The sequence below is a fragment of the Mandrillus leucophaeus genome, unplaced genomic scaffold (genome assembly GCF_000951045.1).
Source record: "Mandrillus leucophaeus isolate KB7577 unplaced genomic scaffold, Mleu.le_1.0 Scaffold68, whole genome shotgun sequence".
NCBI classification, from domain to species: Eukaryota; Metazoa; Chordata; class Mammalia; order Primates; family Cercopithecidae; genus Mandrillus; species Mandrillus leucophaeus.
Genome location: NW_012107363.1, coordinates 1,006,599 through 1,029,616, shown reverse-complemented (window position 1 = coordinate 1,029,616; position 23,018 = coordinate 1,006,599). Strand labels below are relative to the sequence as shown.

General features: G+C 52.6%; 1 protein-coding gene across 2 annotated transcripts in view; it reads left to right on the top strand.

Annotated features, from left to right (window-relative positions):
- Positions 1-23,018, top strand: part of PPP2R2C (protein phosphatase 2, regulatory subunit B, gamma) — a 287,323-nt gene that overhangs the window by 175,764 nt on the left and 88,541 nt on the right. Inside the window, exons 1-3 of one of the 2 annotated variants that reach the window (XM_012002143.1) lie at positions 7,415-7,605; positions 8,749-8,754; positions 14,536-14,656. The exons of the other annotated variant lie outside the window; for it this stretch is intronic. Coding sequence (XP_011857533.1) covers positions 14,617-14,656 — 40 coding nt within the window. The 5' untranslated portion in view covers positions 7,415-7,605; positions 8,749-8,754; positions 14,536-14,616. Of the gene's footprint in view, positions 1-7,414; positions 7,606-8,748; positions 8,755-14,535; positions 14,657-23,018 lie in introns of those variants that run through there. 2 annotated transcript variants of the gene reach the window in all.

Sequence of the window (23,018 nt, the reverse complement as noted above, 5' to 3'; positions counted from 1 at the left end):
TGAAACTTCTGCTGCCCTGATATGATGAGATTTCTGAACCAGAAAAATGGAGGAGGCCCTGGCCCCTGATGGTAGAGTCACAGGTGACTCTGTGCGATTGGTCTCTTCCCTGTCTCCTGCTCCTCTGAAAAGAACCGTCTGAGCTTCCGGACTGTGCTGTTATCCAGGCCTAAAGGCTGGGGGGCCAGGACAGAGTCACCAGAAATCAGCTTCCATCAACTTGGCTGGACCGTGGGAACTTCAGGCCTGCCCTGCCTTGGCTTCTTGTGATGAGCAGGTCTTGTGGAGTTGCTCGAAGCACTGTCCATCCAGGCCGGGTTTAGAGGATCCAAACACAGCCATGTGATGGGAACCTGGAGGCCAATGGAGGGCATGAGACCCTCCTCTCCTGACACCTTTCCGGCCTTCTTTTTGGATACCCACCAAACAGTCTTGATCTTAAAACTTTGTGCAAAGCAATAGGATGAACTTGCAGGACATGCGTAAAGAGGAAGGTATGGATTGTGATGTGCGACTCTTGGGGGTGCTCCTCCTACAGTGCTGGGTGGCCCTCCTCAGAGGCACAGGTGTGGGCACAGCGTGTTCTTTCAAATCCTGGCACCTCAGCTGTTCTGCTCTCTAGCTCGTTCCCTCATTGGCAAAACAGGGATAACAGTGCCCACCTCCTTGGGCTGTTAGGGTATCGACTGAGATGGTAAGTGATCCAGGAGGGAGGGCCTCTTTCCCAGAGTCCTGCCTGTGCCAGGCAGGTGTGCAGACCTGACACCCACAGCCATCCACCTCTAGACCTCACGTGTGTTAGAGAATGTCCCTCTGGTTTCAGCCTCTCAGACTGGGGGTTCGGACACTGGCTGCTAAAACTTCCTAAAGCCAAGGCTTCTCCCTCCCTCCAGGGGCTCTGTCTGTTAGATGCGTAAACAGATCCATCACTGAGCATGTTGATGAGTCCTGGCCTAGGGGCAAGCATGGCCGAAAATGAGGCGTCTGGAAAAGGCTCCCAGGGGAAGGAGCCACTGAGGAGGGCAAGAAGAAGGCTTGGCCAGGAAGACGGGGTAGAGCTCATTCCTGGCAGGGCCAGCCTATGTGAAGTCCAGAGGCCCGGTGAGGAGCCGGCCCATCCTTTGGCCTTGCTGGAGCCAAGGGTGTGAAGTGGGATGTTAGTAGCAGTGTCCTCCTGGGAAGGGCCCCCAAGTGGGAGCCTCTGGCCTGGTGGCAAATGGCAGGACCAAGGAGGTGGTGGTTGAGTTAGCTGGAAGGCATCGTCCTGCCAGGATTTCCCAGGTCCTCATTTCAGCACTGAGATGCTGAACGTTAAACTGTCCCTCATTCTCCAGCTCAGTTCTTTTATTCATCCAACAAACATTGAGTACCTACTGTGTGCCAGACATTGTTCTAGGCACTGGACATACAGTGGGGTCCCCAGCTCATCCTGGCTTCCCAGCCCAGTGGGGGTGCAGCAGTGACCAGGAGGACCTTGAGTGTCACCCTTGCCCCCTTGGTACACATTGGCACATGGCATTGCCAGGTCAGATATTCTCTTCTATTCACCTGCATCCCCCTTGGATGCGTCCTCCATGGTACGTGCTTCCACCTCAGTCTCAGGCCAATGGAAGATATTTTCAAAATTAGCTTAGCTTTTGGAATTGGCTCCTCCTCATTTTGGTCCTCAAGGACTCTCCAGTGGGACAGGGGCCTCCTTGAGCTCTGTGTGCAAAACTTGGGGAGCAAGACTTGCTTGAGCCAGTGTTAGGTGTGGCCCAAGCTGTTGGGCCTGCAGAGCCCCACCTGCCCCTGTGGCTCAGGGCTTGGTGTCTGGAGTGGATGGAGGCAGCTGAACTTGGTTTCTCCAAGGCCCCGTCCAGCCCGTGTTTCCCAGGCTGCTGTCCCAGCTCTGCTGCTCCCGAGTCTACTCTGCCGCTCCCTGATCCTGACACTCAGTGCGTTTCTGAACACTGCAGGGGGTGCGGAATAAAGTGGGCATATTGTAGCTTCAGGAGATGACGCTTGTGTCTGAAATACAAGGACCACAATTGCCATGCAGGTGTAAATGTCTCCAGTGATTACACACTTCCCTCCACCGAAGGAGTGGCTATACCCAGTCTGGTGGGGCTCTGTCCCTCCTGGTAAGTCTGTTCTGTCCTGAAGCCGGGAACACAGGAGGGCAGGTTTCTCTGCATCCCTAGTCTTACCCTGGAGCCAGCACACAGTGGGCTGCAGGAAGTGCTTGTGGAACAAACACAGGCAGCAATAGAAGGATCCCCACCACTGGGATTTTCAGCAGCTGACTGTGGAAGGGAGCTGGACTGCAAGGCCGTCCCCGCCCGCCTCCCTCTCACTGCCCAGCTGGCTAGGGTGATGCGTATGGATGAGGAGGGCGGCAGGCTGTGGCTGCTGTCTCATCCAAGTAGCCTCTTCCTGACACCCCAAGGCTGGGCAGAGGGACTGAGTTGGTCCCAGGGTGGAGCCTGCTGGGAAGGAAGGCTGTTAGCTGCTGCCTTGCAGGTACCATAGCAATGCCAGGCAGCCTACCTGCTCCTTGGATTAGATGGGGGATCAGAGCTGTGAGGGAAGCAGGCTGTCCCCAGGAAAAGGCTCATTCCACCCCTGCCCCGGCCCGGTACTGATGGACCTGGAGCCATAGAGTGCCTCTCCCCGCAACACACATGCACATGCATGCACGTGTGCATGCACACATATTCACACACACACACACCCCACACACACACACCACACACACACACACACACACACGGCCAAGCATCGATTCTGGGCCCTGCTGTATGCACACCGATTTGCCTGAACAGACTCTCCCTGTCTTCTAGCACCTGGGAGGATTCCGAAGTGCCCTGGCTGCCCTGCAGTGATGGGGCGGCAGGGACCTGCATTTTTGTGGGTTCCTGCACGTGATGAAGGGGGAATTGCAGCTGCCCAGGCAACCTGTGCAAAAAGGCAGTGGATTTCAAGTGTGCTCATAAACCAAAAGGCTCAGGTTCACACGTCATGGGGGAGGCTGAGGGGAACACGCAGCCTCTGAGCTGCACTCTCGGGCTGATTCTGAGCTCGTGCTGGTGGGGACACCCCCGGGCTTCCAGCAGCACTGGATGTCCCTGGATCCTCACGTGACTCATGAGGAGGGCTTGCCATGTTCTTGCACTTCAGGTGTGGACTCTACAGTGAGGTGATTTGGATTAGAGAGGCTGTGCGGGTGCCCAGAACACACAGCAGGCAAGGTGCACAGCTGGGCTTGGCTAGCAGTTGGGCTCTTAATGATGCTCACACTGGACATGTCCGAGTGCCTGCCCCTGGGCGTGCACAGCCTTGTGGGAGGGACTGACAGGTGGACAGGGAATTATAGGCTGGGAGGACAGGGAGCTATGCTGGTTGTTGTAGGGACACCACCGAGAAGGCCCCCTGACTGTCATGCCCCAGCACTGCACTTCCTGTCATCATCACGGCAACCCTATATGAACAGGAATAGGAGTGAGCGCTCTGTAAAGACCCCGCTGGCTGCCAGGCACATGCTAAGCTCTTTGCCCACACCACTCAGGCAGTCTTCATGATGGCCCTAAAAGTAGAGAATCTTGTGTCCCCATTTTACAGAGTAGGAAAGTGAGTCCTAAAGAGGCTGCCTGCTCTCCTGTGGCCATGCACCTGGGCAGTGACAGCATCAGGATTTGAACCCAGAAACTCTGGCTTTACAGTCTTAGCCTTGGTTCACTCTCACCTCCAAGAAATAGACTCTGAGCAGTGAAGTGACATGTCCCAGGTCTCGTGGGGGCTGAGGGATCTGGGAAGGGTGATCTGCCCCCACCCCTGCATCTCCCACATGATCCCATCCCTGAACCCTTGCACACACGGCTCCTCTGCCTTGATGCCCTTCCCCTCACTTTGTCAAACCCCAGCACTGTTCAGCAGCCACACCAGAGCCCCCTGTGGAGGAGGCATGGGCTGGTCTCCCGCGTCAATGCCGTCCACACTGCCTGGCGAGGTCTGGCTCTGTGGCCTCCCTGTGTATCCACAGGTTTCCCCAGCTCTGCAATCCCTTTAGGGCAGGCTCAGGTCAGTCATGCTATGGTCACCCCTCAGTGTCCTGACATGGGTCAGCAGTGTCCCGTGGCTTGGAGGACCACAAAGGGTCCTCTCTCTGCAGAGGGGTCCCAGGTCATAACTGCTGACTTAGCACCAGCTATAAGATTTGAAGCCCGCTGTGTTTTCATCTGGAGGAACCGTCAGCTCACACAGGATGCAGGTGGTTTTCCAGAGCTCCCCAGTGGGCTCTCCATTTCATCTTTTGGTGAGGGTGATGATGGGACAGTGGCCCTGAAAGCACGTGGCCTTAGAGTGCTTAGGAGAGCCTGGCGACCTGCTGCTGTGACTTCCTCTCCAGAGCTGGAGCTCCAGGGGCTGAGGTTTTCCCCTCCCTGGGCAGCCCCTTCCTCCTAATCTGGCTTTCCCTGTGAGGAAGAGCCTCCTGGCCTTAAGCCACATCCTCAGCGGCTTCCGCCCTGACCCTTCCTCTAGCTCTGGGACCCTGGCAGAATGCATGGGCAGGAGGAGGTGCCTTGGCCCCAGGACAGCCAGGAGGGCAGTGAATGGACAAAGTCAGTCTGTGCAGGAGGGAACCACCTGAATCAAAACACGCTCTCAAAATATTTGATTCTAACTTAAAACACATAAGGGCACTCCTTTCCGTGGCCCTACTGCATGATCTGGCCCGACCTGCTTTCCTGGCCTCTGCTCATACCACTTCCTCCCTGATCTTTCAGTTCCTCAAACACACCGAGCTGGTTCCTACCCTTCAGCTCCCTCCCCCTGACTCCTCCTCACCCTGAGGTTCGGTCCTCCTCAGCTTATCAAAAAAAGATTCCCCTATTTTCTCTGTTTCAACCCTTTGTTCATTTTCTCCAAAATACTGTATTACAGTTAAAGATTATTTTTTGGATCTGTTTACCTGTTTGGGCTTCGCCTCCCCATTGGTTTATAAGATCTTTAAGGGCAGGGTGCATGTGTGTTTCTTGCTTCCCAAAATATCCCCAGTGGGGGCTGAGTGTGGTGGCTCATGCCTGTAATCCCAGCACTTTGGGAAGCTGAGGTAGGTGGATCACTTGAGGTCAGGGGTTCTAGACCAGCCTGGCCAATGTGATGAAACCTCATCTCTACTAAAAACACAAAAATTAGTCGGGCATGGTGGCGTGCACCTGTAGTCCCAGCTACTTGGGAGGCTGAGGCAGGAGAATTGCTTGGACCAGGGAGGCAGAGGTTGCAGTGAGCCGAGATTATGCCACTGCACTCCAGCCTGGGCAACAGAGTAAGACTCCATCTCAAAACAAACAAACAAACAAACAAACAAAAACAAGAAAACCCCCAAAGTATCCCCAGTGGGTAGCACAGGGCCTGACACACAGTAGGGCTGCGTGAATATTTGTTGAAGGAATGAAACAGTGCCTGGGTGAGTGTATTGCAGCCCCTTCCAGGTAGGGCACAGCCAACTGGGAGCCAGCCTGACAGACGTGAGCACTGTGGCCCTGGGATGTGATGACAACCCCTTCTCACTGGGGCGTACCCTGGATTGGGGTGGTGCATGTAGAGTATATGGCATGCTGCTGGCGCTTAGCAGGTGCTCTGTGAAGGCTAATTGTTGTTACTTAAAAACTCTAGTCAAGTAGGCCTGACATATATCGAGGTCCTACTGTGTTACTGTTATGGGCTGAATTATGTCCCCTCCAAATTCACATGTTGAAGTCCTAACCCCCAGCACCTCAGAATGTGACTGTATTTTGAGACAGGGTTTTCACAGAGGTACCTAAGGTTAAATTGGGTCATTAAGGTGGGCCCTGATCCAATATGATTGTGTCCTTGTAAGAAGAGGAGATTAGGACAGAGACACACACAGAAGGACAATGAAGACTGTGTCTTCCTTGGCTGAAGACACAAGGAGAAGACAGCCATCTGCAAACCATGAGAGAGGCCTCAGAAGAAACCAACCTGCTGAAACCTTGATCTTGGACTTCCAGCTCCAGAACTGTGAGGAAATAGATTTATTTTGTTTAAGTGGCACAGTCTGGGGCACTTTGTTATGGTGGCCCTAGAAATGAATAGTTTCCGAATGTAATTCTTCAGGCTCTCTCTAGCAGCAAAGTATTTCCCCCACATAAAAAAATGAAGATGCTGAGGCTCAGAGAGGTGAACTCATTTGCCAGGGTCACAGGGCTTGTTGGCGGGCGTTGGCACTGATATTGGAACCCTGATCCAGTAGTGTTCCTCCAGAGACGGTGCAGGCCACGCCGCCTGCCTTGGTCTCAAGCAAGTGGCAGCCAAGCCCAGAGGCACTTGTCTCCATTTCAGTGCCCTGCTATTGGCTGGTTAGAAAGTCAATATTTTATGGAGCCTCATCCACCTCCCAAGTCTGGGGTCTCAATTCCCCCTTTTGGTGTGCGCCTCTGAAGAGTGGTTGAGTATTTGTGAGAAACAAAGGTTTGACTACTCAAGACTCTGGTTTTTTTTTCCTAAAAAAGTTTCACCAATGTGCCATCCGGCTGCAGCGTCTCAGGGGCATGACTCGGTTTTTGCAACAGGGAGTAGCTCTTCTTAAAACGTTATGGGATCTCTTTCCCAAATTGACTTCACTGACATTCTGCTCAGCCATACAAAGCATTTTGTTATCGGGAGGTAGAGTAAGATGACAACCCTATTATTGAAGGTATGCAGACCTGGGCTATTCACAAAGCCCTTTTTACATCCTGTTTCATTCTGTGCTTAGGGTAACTGTGAAGTGGGTGGGCAGGAACGGTGTCAGCCCCCCAGGGAGGCTGGCCTCTGAGTGCCAGTGCAAGTGGCTCCCCCTCGGCAGTCCTATGCCACGCGCCCTCTCCTCTTCATTCTCAGCCCCCTTGCGTCTGGAGGCGCCTCGTTGGTTTATTGTCCCGTGGTCCATCTGCCCGTGAGCATTCCAGCCAGGTCTGTGGGCTTCGTTTTCACGGCCGCCATTTTGGCTGCCAGCAGAGGGCCTGGTGCAAAGCGGGTGACACTGAGTAGAGCTGTACTTCCGGGTAATCCACAAACACTTATCAAACACTTAGGTGTCACTTGGGGTGTTCTGAATTGCAAAAATGAGGACAAAACCTCACTCCATCTGGGGCTTGCAGATTCAGCAAGAGTGGAAGAACCAGCTTTTTAAAATGGCAGCTGGGAAATCCCAAAAGTAGAAAGCAGGCTTGTCTTTGGCCGGTCGGGCCAGCTGCTGACTCCCGCGGCCTTCAGGGCCGGGCCAGTGTGACCATGATTGAATACACAGCCATGACCCCTTTGTGATGTTGGCGCCTGGGTCCAGGTGGGAGCATCTGATTGGCCCCCACTGGTCATGTGCTAACCAGGAAGTGGTGTGTGATAGGCTGAGCCTAGGTCTTATACCTACATGTGTTTTGGGGGGAACAGAGAGAAAGTTGTGGCCCCTCCACTTCTGTGGAGCACACCTGGTGAGGGGACACCCCAAATAGGAAGGAGGGTGCACACAAAGCACCTCTTTCTCCACGAAGCCCTCCTCAGGCACATGGAGAAGAACCAGCTCCCCAGGCTCTTGGCCGCTGCCCGTCTGAGGCCTGCCTGGTGGGTGGCCTCGGAGGAGGCTTGCTAAGCATCTGATGGGACATCATCTACCACATCCCATCAGTAACATCCAACAAGTACTGAGTGAGCACCTATGTGTTCCAGCACCGACCTGGGCCCTGGCATGTCCCAGCCGTCATTCCATGTCGAATACTTATCTGTGCCGTCATCGTTGAGGTCTGGTTTCCAACCATGGCTCCATTGTCTCATGTTTAACCAGTCCTCTTATTGGGCATCAGCTTTTCCATTTTTGTTCTGCGGGTGGTTGTTGAGTTAGTTGGAGGACCAAACCCATAATTTCCTGGATGACAGTTCGTGTCCCCACAGATAGAGCTTAACCAACCGTGGTTCCCTTTCCAGACCTCAGCAGGTGGGAACCAGAGGTGAGCATACAGAAAGGGTGAAGGGGTGCCTCTGGGCTCCCAAGGCAGGGCCATGGCTTGGGGAGCTGCCTCTGGAGCCATGCAAAGGGTGTGGCAGACACTTTGCAGAAAAAGTACATCTGTCCCTGGGACAAGAGACCACACATGGAGCCCCAAGTCCCTGGACTTGTGAGACCCTGGCTGCCTGCTGTTGATAGAATGGGACAGGTGTGGGGCATGCTTTTGATTCATGTACAGTGAACGATCTTATTCTACCTTTATCATTGGTGGCACATTCTGATGGAAGGAGACATTGGCAGTGGGACTGGGCAAGAAACAAGTCATTTGTCATGGCTGTGTGCCAGCCTCCTGTCATTGTGCAGCCTGTCCTTGGGAAGTCTTGCTCACCTGTCTTGTGGAGTAGTTGTATGTGTGTGTGTGTGTGTGAAAGAGAGAGAGAGAGACATGTACACATATGCACACACACACACACACACACAGAAGTGTCTGAACCTCTGAGAATATAGTTCTCCAGAGGATGCAGAAAAATTGGGGATTCCAGACTGTAGTGGGTTTAAATGTGTCCCTCTCTCAGGAATAATGTCCACTCAGAACCTCAGAATGTGACCTTATTTGGAAATAGGGTTCTTGTATATGTCAGTAGTTAAGATGAGGTCATATTGGATTAGAGTGGGCCTTAAGTCCAATGACTGGTGTCCTTCTAAGGAGAGGATACACAAAGACACAGGGAGAAGAAGGCCGTGTGATGACAGAGGCAGAGATTGGGGTGATTTATCTACACACCAGAAGCCAGGAGGGAGTCAGGGAGCGGCTCCTCCGGTAGAGCTTCCAGAGCGAGCCAGGCCTGCCCACACCGTGATGTCACACTCCTGGCCTCCAGAACCAGGAGAGATAAAGTTCGATGGTTTTCCAGCTGTCTGTGTGTAGTAATGTGTTACAGCAGCCACAGGACACTGATACACAGACCCATCCCAGGCCCTCACTTTCAGTCCCTGATACTCCTCTTCTGCAAAATGAGGTGTGGGCTCAGAGCAAGTTCGATTTTCTGTGAAGGGCCTGATAGTAGATATTTTAGACTTTGCAGGCTGTGTAAATCTCTGTTGCATATTTTTCTCTTCTTTTCTTTTTTTTTTTTAGACAGAGTCTCACTCTGTGGCCTAGGAGTGCAGTGGCAGTGGCACCATCTCAGCTCACTGCAACCGCCACCTCCCAGGTTCAAGCGATTCTCCTGCCTTAGCCTCCTGAGTAGCTGGGATTACAGGCACATGTCACCACGCTCGGCTAATTTTTGTGTGTGTGGTTTTAGTAGAGATGGGATTTCCCCATGTTGGCCAGGCTGGTCTGGAACTCCCTACCTCAGGTGATCCGCCCGCCTCAGCCTCCCAAAGTGCTGGGATCTGTTGCATATTTTTCTTTGTTTGTTTTGTTGTCATTTGTTTGTTGTTTGTTTCACAACCCTTTGGAAATGCAGAAAACATTCTTAGCTCTCGGGCTGGATGTCATTGATTTTGCCCTTAAGGAGCCCTCGCGGCATACGAAGCTGAGCCGGCACAGTTTCCTCCCCTGTCAGCGGGAGTAATGATGGTTTCCCTGAGGAGGACCCAGGGGAAGCGCTGAGCTGCTGTCTGCCTCATCTCTGTGCCCAGGCCTGCTGTCTGCTTCACACTTTACTCCCCAGAACCAGGCACGGCACTTAGTACAGGGCAGGCCGAGCTCGGGGGAGATCTGCTTGAAGAATGGGGAACATTTCCTGAAGCCTGTCTGACCACCCAGCAGGCGGGGGCGGGTCTTCCTCTGAGACCCGAGTCCTCTGTGCTTCCCTCCATCCTAGCAGTGACTTCCATGTCACGCCATTGTCCCTTTGGGAGGACAGGACTCTGGCTGAGTCATCTCTGAAGTGAGATGAACCCAGCACAGGGACTGATGGCTCGGGGGGAGCAGCTTGGCCTGTGTGGGGGTTGTTGAGGGTGCCCAGGCCCAGGGGCGATTTGACCCCACCCTACCCTAGCGTAGCCAGAATGCTGGGGCTGAGGTTCACCCGGGAGATGCAGGAGTTAAGAGGAGAATGATTTTTAAGCACGCTAGTGGGTGACAGGAGCATGGAGTTGGAGCTAGACCCAGACTTGAATTCCAGCTTTGCTGCGTGGCAGCAGCTGTGTGGCCCTTGATGAGTGTCTTAACCTTGCTGGGCTTTAGCTTCCTCTCCAGGAGGGTATAGCAAGTCCTGCCTGTCAGGGCCATCCTGAGGATGGGGTGACCAGAGCATGAGCAGCCAGGCGCCCAGGGGCACCTGGGCAACGGCCCTGTGGGTGGGTGGCTCTGAATGGTTGAGCCCCACGTTTTTGTCAAGGCCACTCTCCGTCCAGAGCAGTTCATGTCCACTTGCCCACATCCTTCCTGTCCCAGCACTGTCCGTAGGTTGCTATGATCACCCCATTTTACAGATGAGGAAGCAGATGCCCAAAGAATCAAGTGACTTCCCAAGGCGGCAAGGCAAGGTGAGGGGCAGAACGAGGACCCCAGCCCGCTTCTCTCCACCCCCTCGTTCCCTTTCCAGAGCCCCTGCCCGCTGGAGGCATTGTCCCAGTGGTGGAGGGTCAGGCCACATCTGCCAGAGCTAAGGGGAGCCTCCGTCATCTCAAATCGTTGGGTCAAATGACAGAAATCTGCTGGGATGCTGCCGTTTGAGGCTTGGTGACTTCGCTGAGCCTTTCCTGCTGGCTGCTCTGGGTGTCCGGAATGAGCTGTGAACGAGGGCTGTCCTCTGAGCGACCATACCCCCCATGCAGCCGAGGTTCCCCTCTGCCTAGCTCAGTGCGGGTTCTGAGAAAGCCTGCCTGCCCTCACTGGAGGCACCTCGGACTCACTGCTGCAAGGCTCTGGCCATGGACTGGGGTCCCTGAGGGGTGCCTGAAAGCCTCAGCAGGAGAACCTGTTTATCCAGAAGCCTGGGCAACGCCCAGAGGGACCTGGCATGGGTGTGCCAGGCAGACTGGGCCTGGAAACATGCCCCGTGGTGTTGTCTTTGGGATCCTGGGAACTTGAGGCTTGTTCTCAGCGTGAAGGGCAGGGGCTGGCTACCACCCAGCGGGGGCAAACTTAGGTCACGAAGAGGGAGGCAGGACCCCCAGGAAAGGTGGTTCTTCTCATTGGAAGATTCCCAAGGCCTGGGTAGCAGACAGTGGAACGGGGGTAATGGTCACGTCCTTAATTCGTGTAACCCCGAGGTGGGTCCCTGTGAAAATCCCGTGGACAGGGCCTGCTGATGGCTATGCTTGTTTTCTCAGAAGCAGCATTACCACCTGGACCCTTCCTTGTTCTCTTACTCCCTCCCGCTCTGTGGGGTCTGCAAGGGGGTCTGGTAAATGGCATCCCCCTCCCCACCCAGGAGCTGGACCCATGGAGCATAAGCCAAACGGGGCAGCAAACAGAGACACGGAACCTCACTGCCACTGCCCAGCAGCCAGTGCTGCAGGACCTGGCCTAAGTGCAGGGGCCCGGTGGGCTTCCCCAGTGCTGGACCCCAGCAGGCAGGCGTGGAGGGAGCAGGGGAGCGTGGAGCAGAGTACAGTGTCCCCTGGCTGTTCTCCCCCAGGAGGAGGGGAGAGGCGGGGCTGGACTGTTTCCCATCTCCCTCCCCAGTACTCCAGAGTCAGCCACTCTCCCTCCAATGCAGGTGGGGAGAGAGGCCAGGAGCCTTCCCCTGGGGCACACACAGGGGGCCCAGCAGGCTTGGAAGAAGTGTCTCCCTCCTCCCCCAGCCCTGCCAGATGGTCCCAGCCCTCCTGCAGGGTTCCCAAAGTGGAAGGATCTGGACTCAGAGCCCAGTGCTGCTGCTTGGCGTCTGTGCTCTCGGGCTAGAGGGCATGTTGGCAGCTCATGCCTGGTCAGCGCATCAGGGTGGCTGCAGCAGAGGATGGGGGAGGGGAGCAGGGACAAGAAGAGCCTGCAGGCCACTGGGTGCAGCCAGGAATCCTGCTTCACCCCGGGGGCCACAGCTGCTTTCTGTTGGGAAAGCTCCCGCTGGAGGGATGGGGTGGGCAGTGCTGGAGACCCTGGTGGCGAGTGCTGAGCTGGGGCAGAGGTGAGGTCAGGAGGAGCTGGGAGGGACATCCTCAGGTTGTGCTGAAATGCCTCTGAGCATTTTCATGGGATGGTGGAAAGAGGCTTTGAGTCAGACCTGGGTTTGAATCCTGGCTCCTACTCTCGGTGGTGGTGTGACTTTATGTGACCTTTCTGAACCTCAGTTTTCTCTGTTGTAAAATGGGGAAAATCGCCCATCATGGGGGTAGTTGTGTGCACCTGAGGAAGCCACCCCAGGGCTGGGCACACGGGTAGCCGATTGTCATATCCTTGTCACGGAAGATGAGGGAGGGAGGAGCGTTGAGCTCACTCCGGCTTTCTGGTTAGGCTGGTGGGCGAAGGTGGTAGAGGAGTAGGTTGCCTTTGGAAAATGGCAGGCTTAGTCTTAGACATGTTGTATTTAAATTGCTGGTGAGAAATCCAGATAGAAAGACCCAGGGTAACAGCAGGGACTGCTAGGAACTTGGGATAAAAAATTGGTACTGGGGTCCTGGTCACTGATCCTGTGGATAAAGGAGTTGGGGTGCTCTGTTTGGGCCCAGCTGGCAGAATTGGACCAGCTGAGGGAAACTCCCAGGAGGAAAATTTAGAAGAAGAATGCTTTCACCATCAGAGCTATCTTAATAGCTGTGTAATGTGGTAGTGAGCTCCCCATCATAGGAGGTATGTTAGTCTTGGCTGGAGGACTACCTGGAAGTCTGTTGTAGAAGGATTCAGACACCAGAGAGGGTTGGACTGGATGACTTTCAGTTCCCTTCCTGGGTGTCCCCAGCTCTTCAAAGCCCCTCACTGCTGCCGGCTTCTGCAGGACTCAGGCTTGAATGTCAGAAGTCTGCTGGAATGCTGCCGATTGAGGCACGGTGACTTGGCCAAGCCTTTCCTGGTGGCTGCTCCGGTGTCTGGAATGAGCTGTGGGTGAGGGCCGTCCTCTGAGTGACCGTGCCCCCCTCGCAGCTGAGGTTCCCCTCGGCCTGGATCAGCGTGGGTTCTGAGAAAGACTGCTTACCCTGACTGGAGGCACCTGGAGGTGGTTTTCAAAGTGTCGCTGTCACGGTGACCCAGACATGCTTGAGCCCCAGGCTGGGAAAGCTTTTCTTTTTCTTTGCTTTAAAAAAGCAGAAACAGTGAAGCAAGCATACATTTGCCTTTGAAATAAGAGGCTGAATGTCTGCCAAATGCAAATGGATTGAAGCGGCCGGCGGTCTGACCTTGGGATGTGCCATTGGTAGTTTCAGAGGGGCTCTGAGCCCCCAGGCCAGCTGTAATGGTGGACACGCTGGCGCTGGCCGGTTTGATCCCTTTGAAAGCCCCCCTGATATTCACCTCCAAGAGAGAAGGCCCTGGCAGGTCCTCCAGCATGTGGAAGAGGCGCACACACTGTGAGGCAGCAGCTCTGTGGGAGGACGGGGCCTTTTGTCCACTGTCCTGGCATTCCATGGCCCTGTGCCCCCAGATACCGGCACTTGTTCCTGACACCATCCCTTCCTGTTGTGTGAGCAAGATGCTCTCCTGTGGACCCTGGGTTCCTATGGTCACTGGGAGGATGACCCTGAGTTCACAGAGAAAGGGGAGCAGGCTGTTGAGGAAAACTAAGCACATGTGGTGAGCATCCACAGGCGGCCAGGGACGGAGGGCTTTTCATCCGGGCTTTCAGATGAGGCCCCTGAAGCTCAGAGGGGTTAGGCAATTGGCCTGAGGTTGCACAGCTAGGAGGGAGTGATGGCGTAGTGATTCCCATTGGGCTCTCCCACCCCCTGTTCCTCCCTCCACCCAGCCCAGGGCCTTGTGGGTGCATTAGGAGCCCAACAAGAGTTCCCCTCCCTTCCCCCTTGCTTCTCTGGGCCTCAGTTTCCCCATCCATATACCAGTAGGAACCTCCTGCCCATCTTGTAGGGCTCGTTGACATGTGAAATGAGATCCAGATACTGGCTGTCTGTGTAAACTATAAAGTGCTGTCCTGAGTGACTAGTTGATGTTGGGGCCTGAAGCTATCCTTGAGGCTAAAAGAGACTGCTGCTTGCCTGGTGCTCCTTCCGCCAGCCTCCTGCTTTCTGCCTGACTTCCCTCATCCCAGCGACGAACCCTGGAGCTGCCTGCAAATGGGAAAGCTCTTTTGTTAGTTTCCACGGAATGCCCACTGTGCCCATGATCAGAGAGTTTGCGAGCCTAGCTCCGGTCTGTGGAACTGGTTCTTCTCGTACATGTAGGAAGTAATGCAGGGTGCTGCCGAATCACTCCACTGCCTGCCTGGCCTCCGAGGAACTTACCAGCTCATGCCAGTTCTAGCTCCAGCCGGTTCTAGCTCCAGCTGGTTCTAGCTTCAGCTGGTTCTAGCTCCAGCCAGGAGGAGGAAAAAGGCATACTAGGCAATATTTTGTTTCTTTCAATGTTTGTTTACCTGTACACATACACACACACACACACACACACACAGGCAAAACTTATATTACTGTCCGGTGCATAGCCACATAGATCTGGTTTTGGCCATTGACTGGCAACATGGCAGTGGCCAACTGCAGAGCCACCAGGGAGCAGCCTAATTCTGATGAGTATAACGAAGACGCTGTTGGGAAGGAGAGACTTGGGTGAGCAGGGACTATGGGGGATCGTGATGGTTGGGAGGGTCCCCGTCATGGAGCTGGCCAGCCCTGAGTGGGAGCCCCAGCACAGTCCCCTGCTAGCTGTGGCCTCTGGCCAGTCTCCACTTCTCAGAGTCTCAGTGACCTCAGCTGCCACCACCAGGATTGTTGGGGTGTCAGAATGAAAATGGGGGTCATCCCTGGCCCTCAGGGGATATGTGAGCTTTCCCCTCATCAGGAACGGAACAGGTGTGTGCTGCTGTGCAGGCTGAGAGGCGGCAGGAAGTTCTCAAGGTCGGGTCTTGCTCTGATGACTGCACCAGGACAAACATCCCCAGCCTCTGGGATGCGTACCCACCAGCATCTGCCCGGCAGATTTAACTACCAGCTGAGATGGGCTGTGTTGGGCTCACTAAGTGTGCTCCATAAGTGATGAAATTGGGCAAGTTCTCACCTCTGGAGGCTCTGACCCCGAGTAGCTTTGACCCTGAGTATCTGAAGGAACAGGCAGTTCAGCCTCTGCTTATGGCCTGTGTGTGCACACATGCATGAGTGTGGAAGTGTGTCAGTGTGTATCGTGTGAATGTGCATGCAGGTAAGTGGGCATGCATGGGTGTAAGCACATGGCAATGTGTGTGCGAGTATATGACTGTGTGTTAGTGTGTACGTACAACTGTGTGTGCACATGTATGTCCAAGCACATTGGCATGTGTGTGAATGTGAGTATGAGAGTGTGTGCTTGCATGACTGTGCATGTTCACTCTGTTTAGTCTTAGGGGAAATAGCAGGCAATCTGTAAGAAAATGACTGCGTAAGTTTCATGGGTGGAGGCTTATGATACTGTTAGAGTCTGTCTTAGTCTGTTGGTGCTGCCATAACAAAGATACCATAGACTGGGTGGTTCATAAACAACAGAAACATTTCTAACAGTTCTAGAGCTAGGAAGTCCAAGATGAAGGTGCCAGCAGGTTCAGTGTCTGTTGAAGGCCCTCTTCCCAGTTCACAGGTGGCGACTTCCTGTTGTGTCCTCGCATGGGGGAAGGGGCAAGAGAGCTCTCATGGGCCTTTCTTCTAAGGGCACTAATCGCATTCATGGGGGCTCCACCCTCATGACCTCATCACCTCCCAAAGGCCCCACCTCCTAACACCATCATCTTGGGTTAGGGTTTCCACATATGAATTTGAGGGGACGCAGCCTTTCCATCTGTGACCATCCTCAATCAGCCTTCTCTCCGCAGGGCTGCAAAGGAGGGTGCTGCCGGATTCATAAGAGAAGACACATTGTAACATCCATGGCACACAAGCACTAGGTTGGGAGCCATTTCGAAACAGCACTCAGATCGGGGTTCAAACCCCAACTGTGCCCTTCAGGAGCTGTGTGACTTGGGTGTTCCTTCATTTCTTATTCAAGCACACAGCTGGCATCTACGTGCCTGCTATGTGTTGGGGAGATAGAAACAGAGGGGTGAGCCCCTGTGATATTAGGCAGGCAGCTTTCCCTCCCAGGGCCTCATTTTTCTCACTGGTGAAATGAGGGCAGGGGCTCCTCCACTGGGGTTACTTTGTGGGGTCAGTAAGGTGAACAGTTACAGTCTCTTGCACAGCCCCTGAATGTGGTTTAGAAGTCAGTGCTCTGTTCCATCCCTTCAGCTCCCTCTTCCCTGGTTTTGACTGGCAAATAGTCATCACCTTCTGAAGTCATTAAGAGAATGTCTTTTGAAACTATTATGATGCCATTAAAACTGACTTTTGACCCAGTGTCTTTTAAACAAGCTGACCATTCAGTGAGGATTTGCCAGGCTCCTGTGTGATCCATCCTTTTGGGGCCAGGGCCTGTGGGGGCCAGAGCTGGACATGATGGAACTAGTTCTGAGGAGCTCATGTTCAGGTGGGACCAGTCTTCTGGAATCACAGTTCTAAGCACTCTCCAACTATTAACTCATTTAATCGTTAATTATTGCCATTTCCTAGATGATGCACCGGGGATGTTAAGTAGCCAAGGAACATGGCAGGGCCACTGGGATAGAGGGCTGTTAGAAAAGTCAGGGTGGAGTACAGACACAAATTAGAGAATTTAAGAGGCACCAACAAGAGTATGGGCAGTTTAGGGAGAAATGGAATTAGCATGGAGCAGGGGCTTACTAGGGAGGAATGATGGGAGGAGGCACCTCCTTCCTGCTGCTCCTGCTGCGTGCCAGCCTGGGCTGGGAGCGTCATGCCATCAGCACCAGTATTTACTCCAGCCCTGTGAGGCTGGCAGCAGGGTCCTCCTAGCGGGGCTGAAAGGTGCAGTGGTGAGGAGGAGGATGGTGGGGGCTGGCGTCCTGGCCCCACTACTTCCTGGCTGTGTGACCGTGGGCATGTTACTTACTCTCTCTGCCCCTCCATTTATTCATCATTAAAATGGGATTAGGGGCCAGGTACTGGTGGCTCACACCTGTAACCCAAGCACTTTGAGAGGCCGAGGTGGGTAGGTCACTTGAGCTCAGGAGTTCAAGACCAGCCTGGGGAACATGGCGAAACTCCGTCTCTACAAAAAATACAAAAATTAGCCAGGCATAGTGGCATGCGCCTGTAGTCCCAGCTACTTGGAGGGGCTGAGGTGGGAGGATTGCTGGAACCTGGGAGGGTCGAGACTGCAGTGAGCGGAGGTCGTACCATTGCACTCCATCCTGGGTGACAGAGTGAGACTCTGTCTCTAAATAAATGAATAAAATGGGGGGAATGGTAGTCCCTACTCCATAGGGCTGTTGTGAGGATCTAGTGAGGTCAACGTTCATGAAGGACTTTGGTGCTGAGCACATGTTTCTGAGAAAGGGTGACCTGGCCAGGCTCACTGGGGTGGTAAGTGGCAGAGCTGGGCTTCTCCATGTCTCCACTGTGATATTAGGCAGGTGTACGCGGTTGCTTCACGTCCAACCACACCCCCTCACACATGTGCAGACCAGCCAGTGTGGCATACCACGCACATTTCTGCTGCACCTTTCTGCACACAGTACCTACCGCCTGGCGTGCCTCTCTGCCCATCTCCATCTTTTTGATACTCTGCTTTCCACCTAAATCCGAACTGAAATCCCAGACCTCACTAGCTGGTGGGTGCACAGGGTCACTGCTCTGCTACTGCTGGAGCTGCTTCTAGTGCACGCCCCAGTTACTCGCTCATGGCTGCTACCCCCCGGTCAGGGGTCGAGAGTCCCCTTTGTCCATGATGGGTGACGAGGGCATACCCGGAATGGAGGGCTAATTAAATCACACGCTGAGGTTTGTAGAACACGGGACGCTTCATTAGGCTCTGTGCGAACGAGCGTGCCCAGCCTGCTCCCAGTACCCCAGCAGACTCGAGCCTGGTGTAATCACAGCTCACACTCAGCTTCATCAGCTCGCTGAGGCCGTGGGGACGGCTCCCACCTTTGCGCTCTAAAGACAGTGGGCGTGAGGCCTGGGAGCCTGCTTCTGAGCAGGGGTGTCTGCCCTGAGCCAGCCTGCCCAGTGGTGTGGAGCTGGAGCCCCCTCTGCTTAAGTAAAGGCCTCTGAGGGATACATGTCATGCAGATGGTGACACCAGACTGGCTCGCTTTAAACTCTACTTGCTGAGAGCAGATTTTCCCAAACCCTGAAAGCAGGGAAGGCCTCAGTTGGAGGCGAAAATGGAACTTTCATCCACCAGATGTTAGATAAGATAGGAAGGGTGTTCCAGGCAGGGAGCAAAGTCTGGGCAAAGGCTTGGAGGATAAAAGAGGACTGTGTGTTTGGGGAGCAGGGTGTGTTCCCTGGGGCCAGAGACCTGAGTTCTCCTCTTGGCTCTATCCCCAGCTCCACCCATGACTTGGGGTGAGTCCTGAACCCCGACCAACCTCAGTGTCCCCAGGGCTGGGATATGGGGGGTGGCAGCCTCTGGTCTGTGGTCACAGGGAGTCTCGGCTGTGGTGCTTCTGTGCCTCCCTCTCGCTACTCTTTGGCCAGTGACGGTAGCACTTTACTCTCCTGCAGCGAGACCTGTCCCCAGTGCCTGCCTCCTCCAGTCCTCTTCCTCACAGGCTGGCTGCTCTGGGCACATCTCAGGTCAGCCCCAAAAGGTGGGCTGAGCTGTTATTTGGGGCGTGGAGCTCTCAGTCCCTCCGTTCCACACTAGTGGGCCTGGGGCCTGGCATCACTGGCCTGTCTTCCAGGAAACTCACTAACACCATCCTGAATGGGTCTTATTTTCTCTCTGGCCTGGGAGTCAGCTGCACTCTCACAAGTCCTAGACCAAGGTGACATTGTTTCATTTTTGTCTTTCTCCTTTGCTTTATGGTATATTTTTAAGCATAAAATGTATTTATTTTTAAAATAAAAGTTCGTTATAAAATGATGCCTTGATTACCTTCCTGCAATATAGCAATTATTTGGTCGTATAGTTCCTGTTCTCTGTATTTTGTGTAATAAAATGGACCCAATGGGTGCTGCACAATGCTGGGTGCCACAGGGAACACACACTGCTATTTTCTCCCGGATTTAAAAAAATTTAATTCCAGTATGGTCCTTTTATATGTGCCTTCACTCTAGCTGTTTGCCTACATCTCCACAGTTTTAATTGTCCGGGGTGGTGAATACAATGCAACACTTGGCATCTTTTAATGTTTAAAAAAATCAACAAGTATTTTATTTAAAATAAAAGGTGAATATTTGTAATCCCAAAAAAAGCCACAGGATCCTTGAGAGGCCCTGGAGACAGTGACACCCCTGACCAGCTCCAGTCCCCTGTCCACTCCCCAGGCTCCATTCTCTCTACCCACTGCCTCTGCATCCTCCGCCCTTGGAGTTTCTCAGGGTGGCCCGCAGATCACCTGTGGCCCAAGTGCTCAGGGGCTTGTTTAAAATTCAGATTCCGAGGCCCCGCCCAGGCTTGCAGGAGCCAGGGTCAAGAAATCCAAATACTAATTAAGCACGCTGTAATTGCCCTGCAGCTGAGGTCTGAAACCACTCGCCTGCTCTGGATTGTCTGTGCTCCGGGGTGGCCTCAGTTTATACCATTCTACCTCCCCAATGAATCCTTACTGCTCACTGTGGCCCAGGTTCTCACCCATCCTGGGAGAGAAAGATGATTGGCTCAGTTCTCTGGGCGACCTGGTGATTGGCTGCCTCTAGGAGGGTGTGGCTACTTCTTGATCCAATCAGTGGAGGGCAGCATGAGGGTGTGCGCATGCAGTGAAGAACCTGTACTGGGGGCAGTTAGGCACCAGGGAAGGGGAGGAGGAGGAACCAGTTCTACTGTCTGTATCAGCTCATCTAACATTTGGCCCCTTGTAGGGGTATCTGCATTCTTTTGGGGGTCTGGGTGTATTTTGGCACTTTAATTTCTTGTTAACCAACCCAAGAGCACATACAACTTAATTTTTAAATTCCCAATAATTTCCAGCATCCTCTAAGTTAGTGCTGAGCGATAGAAATGTAACGGAAGCTATATGTGTAATTTTAAAACTTCTGATAGCCACATTATCCAAGTAAAAAGAAACAGGTGAAAGTAATTGTAATAATTTATATATCCAAAATGGTATAAACTGTAATCAATCTAAAAGTAATTGAGACATTTTATATTCATTTTTCATATTAAATCTTTAAAATTCGGTGTGTTTTATGCTTATCATCCATCCCAGCTCAGACTATACACATTTCAAGGGCTCATTAGCCACCCATGGCTGGTGGTCCCTGTACTGGATGGTGCAGCACTAAATGATGGCTTTACTTGGTATCCTTGGGGAAGTACATATTTTTGAACCCATTTTGCCCACTTTTGAATAGTTTAAGAACTTCCCAGTCCATTTGTCTAAGGGTATTTGACTTCTAAATGTTGGGTTTCTTGGCTGGACTCAGTGGCTCACATCTGTAATCCCAGCACTTTGGCAGGCGGATCACTTGAGGTCAGGAGTTTAAGACCAGCCTGACCAACATGGTGAAACCCCATCTCTACTAAAAATACAAAAAAAATAATTAACCTGGCGTGGTGGTGGGTGCCTGTTGTCCCAGCTACTTGGGAGGCTGAGGCAGGAGAATCGCTTGAACCAGGAAGGTGAGTTTGCAGTGAGTTGGGATTGTGCCACTGCACTCCAGCCTGGGCAGCAGAGTGAGACTCCGTCTCAAAAACAAAACAAAACAAAACAAAACAGTTGAGTTTCTAGCGATAAATGCTCCTAAAATCTGCTGGAGTTTTGCAGGATTAGTCCGTTCATCCTGACTTCTCGTGTCCTGTTTTTGCTGCGTCATTGTTGACTTCCACCACTCGCCTCACACTTTTAAGGCCACGTAACACGCCATCAACATTCATCTCTGATTAATGAGCTTGTTAGTTTCTTGCAGTGGCTGCCATAACATATTATTACACATTTGGTTGTTTAAACAGCAGAAACTTATACTATTCCTGTTCTACAGTCCAGAAGTCCAAAATCATGGTGTCCACAGGACTGCGTTCCCTCTGTAGCCTGTAGGGGTAGACTCTTCCTTCTCTAGAGGCTGCCAGCATCTCTTGGCTTTATGGCCACATTGCTCTAATTTCTGCTTTGGTTTTTACATCACCTCCTCCTCTTTCCCCTGTGTCTTCTCCTCTCTCTGTCTCTAATAAAGCCACTTGTCCCTGCATTTAGGGCCTACTCAGATAATTCAGGATGATCTTCTCATCTCGAAATCCTTAATTACATCTTCAAAGACCCTTTTTCCAAATAAGGTCACATTCACAAGTTCCAGGGATTAGAATGTGGACATATCTTTTGTTTCTTTGTTTTATTTTATTTTTTATATTTATTTATTTATTTTTGAGACAGAATCTTGCCCTGCTGCCCTGGCTGGAGTGCAGTGGCGCGATCTCAGCTCACTGCAGCCTCTGCCTCCCAGGTTCAATGGATTCTCCTGCCTCAGCCTCCCAAGTAGCTGAGATTACAGGCGTGCATCACCATACCTGGCTAATTTTTTTCTTTCTTATTTTTTTGTCTTTTTCTTTAGTAGAGGCAGGGTTTTCATCCAACAGATGTTAGACAGAATGTTGCCCAGCCTGGTCTTGAACTCCTGGGCTCAAGCGATCCACCTGTGTTGGCCTCCCAAAGTGCTGGGGTTACAGGCGTGAGCCCCCCACCAGTCAAGAGTGTGTACATATCTTTTGTGGGGCACCATTTAACCCATTGCAGCGAGGTGTCAGTGTTTTAGAAAAACTTTATTTTTCTAAGCTTTGAAATGCATAAAATGATAGTGAGTTATAAAAGACCAGCTTCCCCATGGAAGGTGCTGGTCCACACTGGCTGGGCTTTAGATCCCTTTGGCCAGGACTAGATGGGAGTCAATTTGAAGAAGAAGCACATCAGACACATTCAGGAAGGCAAACCCAAAGATAGCAGAAAGGCAAGAATGTCTCAAATTGTTCAAAAATAAATATGTTAGTTCTTGTAATGTGCTCTGAATAGGGTGAGGCTCAGCACAAGCACTTAATAAATGCTCAATTTAATTGTGGTAATTGTAATTCTCATTATTATATATTTGTGTCCCTATCCTATACCTCTGTGATTAATGAGACTGGTAATAGGTAAGTGAAGGGAAAAAGAGATCCCCCCCACCCACCACCAGGATACAAAACAAAGAATCGAGCCAAATGCCAAATCCATAAGTCACCAAATGGGTTTTGATGACAAAACCTTTCATTCTGGACTCTCCCTGCCCCTCCGCAAAGCCGTTCCCCATGGCCATGCTTGTCTGTGGCTGGCTTTATAGGCCCATCCTTCTTTTATATGATCATCAAGATGGCACTAATTTGGGTTTGCAAATGAGGTTTTCGTGATGTTGTCATGTCAGCATCTGGATTCAAGAGGGGCTGCTTCCCAGACCCTGACCCTCCCCTGTGGTCCAGGAGCAGGCCCAGCCCCTCCTTCCATCTAATCACTCCCCAGGAACCTGGGGGATTCACTAATGGGCCCAGAAAGCCGTAAAGAGTAATGAAAGTGCTGTGTGACTGCTCTGCATGGGATTGCCCTTGGGGTCCCTTCCTCATAATTAAATTGGGAATCCTCCTCCTGCCTCTGAGCTGGAAGAGAGGGTTTTATCCTCCCTGTGGTCTGTTCATCCCTTCTCCCCCCCATTCATTTGTTCAGCACTTATTATCCAGTTATTGTTTGTCAAGCCACAGTTGAATGCCCGCTGAGAGCCAGTTTAGGACACTGAGCTTCCTGTTCTCAACAGGCAGAGGTGGGAGCAGCTAGGCTGCTGTGGGAAGAGCAGAGTGGCCGTGGAGCCGCCCTGAGCCAGCTCTGCCGTGCGGGAGGTCTGCGACCTGGGGAACCCGCTCACTTGGCTTCCTCATCTGTAAAACGGGAAGACTGATTATAATAGCAGCTACCTTCCAGGGTGG